General features: G+C 40.4%; 1 protein-coding gene across 1 annotated transcript; it reads left to right on the forward strand.

Moving 5' to 3' along the window:
• The first annotated feature begins 867 nt into the window (after nt 1-867).
• ptgs2b (prostaglandin-endoperoxide synthase 2b) lies at nt 868-6,098 on the forward strand. Its single transcript, XM_071913411.2, has 10 exons — nt 868-1,019; nt 1,425-1,541; nt 1,653-1,796; nt 1,987-2,130; nt 2,640-2,821; nt 3,114-3,197; nt 3,317-3,563; nt 3,994-4,280; nt 4,386-4,533; nt 5,186-6,098. Exons 1-10 carry the CDS (start codon nt 959-961, stop codon nt 5,596-5,598), a joined length of 1,827 nt encoding a protein of 608 aa, XP_071769512.1. The 5' UTR covers nt 868-958; the 3' UTR covers nt 5,599-6,098.
• The last annotated feature ends 1,869 nt before the right edge of the window (nt 6,099-7,967 follow it).

Consider the following 7,967-nt stretch of genomic DNA (forward strand, 5'->3'; position numbering starts at 1 on the left):
GAACATACTGTAGGCCTATATGTAGGCTATTTAATTTTTATTCCTTTTAATGTATTTGCTCCCTGAAAATGTGCTCGTCATAGAATATTCATCATGTATATTATATTTGCTTAATGATATTCGTCTCCCCATAGAAATATACAATTTTACCCAGAAGAATATTCGGAGGGTTTATAAAGTAATAATAATAATAATAATAATAATAATAATAATAATAAAAAAAGAGGGGTTATATAGGCTATAACAATTTTATTATTAAAGTAATTCACCGGGAAAATACAAAAACAAAAAACAAACACTTGATTTTGTTTTTGGTTTTATAAAACTCATGTAAGTTCTGTCATCTGATTTGTATATGTTTTGAGTTTATAGCCTATATATGATACCTACGTTTAATAGTATGAAAGAGGCTGCTATAATTTTAATATTATGAATATAATATTATAATATTTTAATACATGAAACAGATTGTTGTAAAGTCTCACTTATATGGGCGGGTTGAGAGTTAGGCTACTTGCTATGAAAGTGGATAGTAAGTATAGCTTGGCATATGAAAGTCAGAATATATCAAAATTTCCACGTGTGTACATAGATAATAAAAAGAGGGGACCTAAAGGCAGAAACCGTTCGCATTGCCAGTAATACCTTTTTTGGTGCCAAAATAAAATAATCCAGAATCAATTGGTCGGAAATGGACAGATTGCTGGATTGTGTAAGAAAAAATATCCCAGGTCTTACTCGTCTATTACTTAGTTATAAGTCAGGTTCATTCACTGAAGCGGTACTTGGCACCACAACGTGGATGGGGCGGGGTGACGTCACATGGTCTCACAGCTCCACAAGATATAAACTGCTACAGGAGCGCAGATTCAGTAGACTCACTCCCAGCCTCACACTCGGATACCACAGAAGAAGAGAGTAAGGACACAAAAAGGAGACCAGAAGAAGGCATTGGAGTATGAACAGAAACACAGCGGCGGTTTTACTTTTGGCACTGGGCTTTCTCGTCTGCGAAGGGGGTAAGCATGGAAACAAATATTGTCTACAGATGTCTGATAACTTATAGTTGAGAGTCTGCCTCAAAAGTTTTCTTTTTGATCTCTTTTTGAAGTTTGTATTTTTTGTATTGGTTATTCTATTAAAGATATTTAGAAGTATACTACTGGAAACTACATAATACCCCATTGTAATATTATAAGAATATCATAGTGATACCATAAGGACTGAAAAAATACGATTAAGGCGCGATAACGTTATTATAACCTCACTATGAAATACCACAGACAACCTATTACATCCTTATAGAATTATTACATGGATGGTGATTTTTCATTAGGATTCAAAGAGTTTGTATAAGACTTTCCCAAGCTGTTTGCTCTTGGTATTGGCTGTTTTCTCAATGGACACCGCACCGTGTGTTACAGGTAACCCGTGCTGCTCAGAGCCATGCCAGAACAGAGGGGTATGCACAGCTCTTGGATCAGACGGTTATGAATGTGATTGCACGCGGACCGGTTACTACGGACAGAACTGCACAACACGTAAGCGAAGTTCTGAATTGTAGCCTATAAATCGAATAAACTAAAAGTCACGATTATTGTCTCTTTTTAGAAATTTGATCATTAATTCACATTCCCACTTGATGTTCACAGCCGAGTTCCTCACCTGGCTGAAAATCTCTCTGAAGCCTTCACCTAACACGGTCCACTACCTGCTCACACACTTCAAGGGCTTCTGGAACATTATCAACAACATCTCATTCCTCAGGGATGCTATCATGAGATATGTGCTGACATGTAAGTCTTAAAGAAAATAACTCTGGCTGAATGCAAACTGAGAATCTGGATTGGGAATTCATTCATAGCAAATTCAACTTCTTCAAATAAGTTCTTAGATATTCTATAATAATAAAAAATATTCAAATATGCAGTGTTTATCATAATCATGAATAATAATTATATGCTTTTTATGTTATTTTCTCTCTAGCCCGATCCCACCTGATTGATAGTCCCCCTACTTACAACGCAGATTATGGCTACAAAAGCTGGGAAGCCTACTCCAACCTTTCCTACTACACACGCACCCTTCCCCCGGTGCCAGAGGATTGCCCAACACCTATGGGAGTAGTAGGTGAGTGCACTCTCTCTGCCTTTGGAAAACCTGTTTTCTCAGATTCTTGAATACTGAGCAAAGAGTGGCTTGGCCTCATTACATCACGGTACGCACATGCCAAAACTATCTGCGCCGCTGGCTGCTGCTCACAGTGCGCTGAGGAAATCACTGCAAAAACTGCACCAACCAGCCAAAACTAACTTACATGAAGCCACTCAAGCCACTCAAAATATCCAGAAGTATCAGAACAAATCTTTGCAAAGATAGAGTCATAAAGTGGGTCACAAATAACAAGTAGGATCCTGAAACAAGAGTAAAAAACCAACCATGGGCATGTTTGATTTTGCTTAAAATGTTTTTAAATTGAAAATATAGTTAACAAATCTAGCTTTCTTTACAAGTAGATCATCATCAAACCACAATCAAATGTATAACATCCAAATTCAGCTATAAAGTTATAGCCAGTGTGATTAGCTGGGTTCTATATTGTTAGTAGTGTATATTAATGTTCTGCATTGTTTCTCCAGGTAAGAAGGAGCTGCCTGATGTGAAGGTTTTGGCTGAGAAGCTCCTGATAAGGCGACAGTTCATCCCCGACCCTCAGGGCTCCAGCCTGATGTTTGCCTTCTTCGCGCAGCACTTCACCCACCAGTTCTTCAAATCCGACATGAAGAAAGGACCCGCCTTCACCCAAGCTCAAGGCCACGGGGTGAGGAGAGCAGCTCACAATCGTCATTTCATATCACACTGTATTAGAAACGGTGCAAGAGAAAGGGTCATAATGGTGAAATTATATGATAGTAAAACATCTAGTTGTGTTGGGCGTGGACATATGTTTTTTTAAATAATCTTTTCATGTTACACCATACCCGTAAATCAGACTGTCACATCATACCCTTGTATACATCTCTTTCTTCAGTTAGAGAAAGGGAAAGCGAGACCGCAGTTGTGATTACAAAATGAACTGAAAATGAAACATGTATTCATGTGATTGTTTTCAGGTGGACCTCGGCCACATCTATGGAGATAACCTGGAGAGGCAACACAAGCTCAGACTGTTCAAGGACGGCAAGCTGAAATATCAGGTATGGGACTCATCTTGTTCAAACGGCCATATCTTTAACTTTAACTGGTTTCTACATCTTATTCTTGAAGACCACAATTAGTTTCTTACAGTTGCTTCCTCTGTTCCATGACTGTGTAGGTACTGGAGGGAGAGGTGTACCCCCCGACAGTTAAGGACGTTGGTGCTGAAATGCACTACCCTCCCCACGTGCCCGACTCTCACCGCTTCGCCGTGGGCCACGAGGCGTTCGGCCTGGTCCCTGGTCTGATGATGTATGCCACCATCTGGCTCCGGGAACACAACCGGGTCTGTGACGTCCTGAAGGAGATCCACCCCGACTGGGACGACGAAAGGCTCTTCCAGACCTCACGGCTCATTCTGATTGGTGAGTGTGTGAGATACCGATACACGTGTAGAACTCTTCAGCGCAGTGCAACACGTTTAAAATTAGCCGACTTGCTAAGCTGTTAATGTGTCAAAAAGGCTGCTTATCATGCCTTTCACAGCGTTGAATAAAGGAAGTTATGCTTTTCTCAGTTTACTGTCATAGAAAGTTCCCAGGCTATCTTTGTAATTATCAGAATTTCAGCTCTATTGTGTGAAATAGGGTTCACATTGTTCAACAGATGTGAGATATGATCTGCCACTTCAACCTCAGAGGAAGGAATTTTTTTTTTTTCTGGACGGTGGTGTTAACAATGTTGCATATTTGCCGAATATAACTAGGTGGACAAACCATCCTGTAATCAACTGAATAGTCTCTAATGTCTGAGGTTTACAATTTGTCTAATCTGAACATCTCATCTGTCCTGCAGGAGAGACCATCAAGATCGTGATTGAGGACTATGTGCAGCACCTGAGCGGCTACAACTTCAAGCTGAAGTTTGATCCTGAGCTGCTGTTCAACCAGCGCTTCCAGTACCAGAATCGCATTTCATCCGAGTTCAACACCCTGTACCACTGGCACCCGCTGATGCCCGATGCATTCCACATCGAGGAGCAGGTTTACAACTATAAGCAATTTGTCTTCAACACCTCCATAGTGACGCAACACGGCATCAGCAACCTGGTGGACTCCTTCACCAAGCAGGTTTCTGGACGGGTAAGAACTTCTAGTAGTAGTTGTAGTAATAGGCCGATTTACTTTGAGACTGTACCACTGATGTTGCTTTGAGACCGTACAGCTGACCTTGCATTCTTTCTTCAGGTTGCCGGTGGTCGAAATGTCCCCGGGGCGGTGATGCATGTGGCCATCAAGTCCATAGAGAACAGCAGGAAAATGCGCTACCAGTCTCTGAATGCCTACAGGAAACGATTCTCCATGAAGCCCTACAGCTCCTTCGAAGACCTGACAGGTGAGACGAAGTGAAGATCACTCAAAAGACCACTAGGGTTAGGGTTAGGGTTAGGGTGTAAATGATGACATCAGATGGCAAAAGAGATAAGAGGAAAGGTTACTGCCAGTGCCTCAAGAAAAGCACAGCAGTTTTTAAGATCCAATCTTATGGCTCTGATGCATGCCTGAACATAAACTATGGACATATTTGAGTTGAAACGCCATTAAACTGGTCTGGACAGATTTTTAGTGCTCACAGCTTTGGAAGTTAGGAATTTATTTCCGTGCCTTAAAAAAAAACCAGATGTTCCCTTCAGCTTCAGATAGTGTAAGCAGTTTGTCATGGAAGAGAGCAAGACATAAACAGAGACCTGCTGGAGGATGTACTGCTTCAGAGACGAAGATTTAAACTCCCTAAGAAGAGAGGTTTTGATTAACCAGTAACTATGATTTATGAGGAAAGCAAAATGTCTGTATATGTGTTTGTGTGTGTGAGAGAGAGAGAAGAGAGATCAGTATTTATTCTTTTTAATGTGTTTGCTGGATTTCAATCCGACAAAAACACAGGTGGTCGTATTTAGACTAGCTGCAAGCTTTACAGCTGCTGAGGCAGTGCGAGAAGCCAAGCTGAGAAACTAACCAAACCCTTTTCCTCTGGTGTCGTTACTCAGGAGAGAAAGAAATGGCCGCAGTGCTGGAGGAGCTGTACGGACACGTCGACGCTGTGGAGCTCTATGCAGGCCTGCTGGTGGAGAAGCCCAGGCCCAACGCCATCTTTGGGGAGACCATGGTGGAGATGGGCGCCCCTTACTCCCTCAAGGGCTTAATGGGAAACCCCATCTGCTCCCCGGAGTACTGGAAGCCCAGCACCTTCGGCGGCAGCGTGGGCTTCGACATCGTCAACACCGCCTCCCTGCAGAGGCTGGTCTGCAACAATGTCAAGGGCCCGTGTCCCGTGGCGTCCTTTCATGTGGTTGGCATAAAAGAGACGGGATCCATTACCATCAACTCAAGCACGTCCCACTCGCGCGGCAGTGACATCAACCCCACAGTCATTTTGAAAGAAAGGACTACTGAGCTCTAATTCTTATTTTATTCGGGGTTTCTTTTTGTATATCTTTGTATTTATTTATTATTTATTGCATATTTATTATTCTATTTATAACATACTGGAATAAGTGCAAACCCAACTTTTTTATAATTATTTAGTATATTTTTGTAAGGTGATCAAGGAAAGATTCTCTGCTTGTTTTTATTTATTGAATGAGTTTATGTATTGTATGTTATTGTTCCAGTAACTGGTGACCTCAGAAATAGCACTGGCAATGTTGATGATATTAATGTTTTTAACAACTTGATACTTGAATTTCGGTTTACTTTAGTTTACAGTTTCAACTACATTGTACATTACAGTACTAATGTTGCCTTAAAGTGACTGTCACTTTTTAAAATCTATTTAAACTGCCTCTATATGACTGTTACAGTACAACTTGCTTGAATTTTACTATACTGACGGTGAACAACATGACTGATCTTGACTGTCCTGATCTAATCTTATCTACAGTAAAGTGCATTCTAACTTCACTATTGTTTTCCTTCTGTTTTTTCTGCTTCAATACAGTGCCTTGCAATTTAAATTGACTTGTAGTCTAAGCTACATCATTGTTTTGAACTGAGCCTTTGTACTATAGAAAACTCAACAATATAGTGGGTTAAAGAAAGCCATGTGATTTTGAGAGTAATGTTCTCATACTCCACTGACTTGCACAAGCATCACTATAAATGCTACCAGGAAGCTGGTGCAAATTTCTCAGAACTAAATATTTTATCTAAGAGCAGACTTATCTGGGCTTTTCCTCCAAAAGGAAAAACGACATTATCCGAGTATTGGCTTGCTCTTATGGCACAAGGCAGTGCAATTAGTATCAGTGAGCATCTCCCAAAGATAACGAGGCAATAGTAAACATGTCATGCCCCATGAACGATGGAGTCTTCCTCAAGGCCAGCAACAAATATGTCACCTTGCTCTGACCTGTAATTGTAGCTTCACTCATGGGCCGATAAGTGTAATTTGGAGTGAAGTGGTGAGATGCACCATTCCTCCAGGTTTTTGAAAATGCTGGAAAGCAGTGGTCAGATGCATCATTGCAAGTTTTGTCAAAATTCTTTGAGCGGTGTCTGAGATATCATGGGTGACAGACGGATGAAAGAGCAACCAAGGAAGGAGACCAATCCATAGTCCACAAACGTATAGCCTGCAGCTTCTCTACAGACAATCAGCAACAGACTGACTTTATCAGCTCGCACAGTTTGGTAAATCTTCTGCATCCCAACAACATATTTTTTTTATTGCAGTTGCAATATCAGCTTCCATTCAACAAAAAAGAATCGTTATACGCAGAAAATTATTTTCACCTTTTATGTCTTTTCCAGTTCATTCTCTGTGGAGCTTTATATTTGTATGTTATCAGAGAATAAAGGGGGCAAGACAATCTTTTCTATCTTGAATATACTCTTACTGATAAAGACCAAACTGTCCTAAGGCAAATGAATAATTTCAGTGATGTGTTTCAAAGGTGAAATTCTATCATATTCCCCCTATAGCTCAAATGTCAAAGAAAAAAGTTGATACACTCTGTATCTCGTGTGTACTGTGATTTTCTAAGTTATGTTCTCTTTGCGCAGAAAACAAAATCTGAACTTTTTTTATTTACAACTGTTGCAAAGAAAAAGTTTGCCTATAAGAAATTATGGCACTCATTTCTTAGAATCGAAGAACATCTAAAAGGATTCATTTAATAAAAGGTCTGTGAGAGGCAATATCTCTTGTAAAATCACCTCAGAGGCATTGCAACACAGGCTGAAGGAGTTTTATTGTGTTAGACAAGTTGAATCACTGATATCTTTTTGTTACACCACTCAAATTTAGCCTTTGTTTAAGAGGGTGCTTCAACTTAACTTATCTAAGAGACCTTGAAGGGCCCTTGTTTTAGCCAGTTTAATCATACTTCACACACACACACACACACACATGCTGTAGGCCATTCTGCACACTGAGGAGCTTTCACTTTTCAGCACACTAGATAGTATCTAAGACATGTGGCTACTCGTCAGTCCCAAGGTGATCTACATGCTCTGAACCAAGATGGCATGAGCTTCCTCAATCTGCTTCACAGATAAGCTGTGCTTGGAAAGATGAGCGAAGTTCAGGAAGCATAGATCAGGAATTTCTCGCTGAAACTTCTGCATTCCCTTTGATAATGTGCATATTAATTACAGCTTCTGAAGCAAAGTAAGGGCGTCGTGAAAAAATACCACTACTACATGCTAAGCAATTCCTTCTGTGTACTGGTGTTGTTTTGCTATTACTTTATGATGACAGACACTGCATGACATGTATAACAAATGATGAGACGTTTATAGGAAATGACGAGGTGACCATACAAAGACTGG

Source organism: Centroberyx gerrardi, chromosome 9 (genome assembly GCF_048128805.1).
Source record: "Centroberyx gerrardi isolate f3 chromosome 9, fCenGer3.hap1.cur.20231027, whole genome shotgun sequence".
In the NCBI taxonomy this organism is placed as follows: domain Eukaryota; kingdom Metazoa; phylum Chordata; class Actinopteri; order Beryciformes; family Berycidae; genus Centroberyx; species Centroberyx gerrardi.

Bases quoted from the DNA above. Each gene is read 5' to 3' on its own strand.
- ptgs2b (XM_071913411.2), top strand. From the start codon at position 959: ATGAACAGAAACACAGCGGCGGTTTTACTTTTGGCACTGGGCTTTCTC. The intron at 2,131-2,639 runs GTGAGTGCACTC...TTGTTTCTCCAG, and splicing joins AACACCTATGGGAGTAGTAG to GTAAGAAGGAGCTGCCTGAT. The intron at 4,534-5,185 runs GTGAGACGAAGT...GTCGTTACTCAG, and splicing joins CTCCTTCGAAGACCTGACAG to GAGAGAAAGAAATGGCCGCA.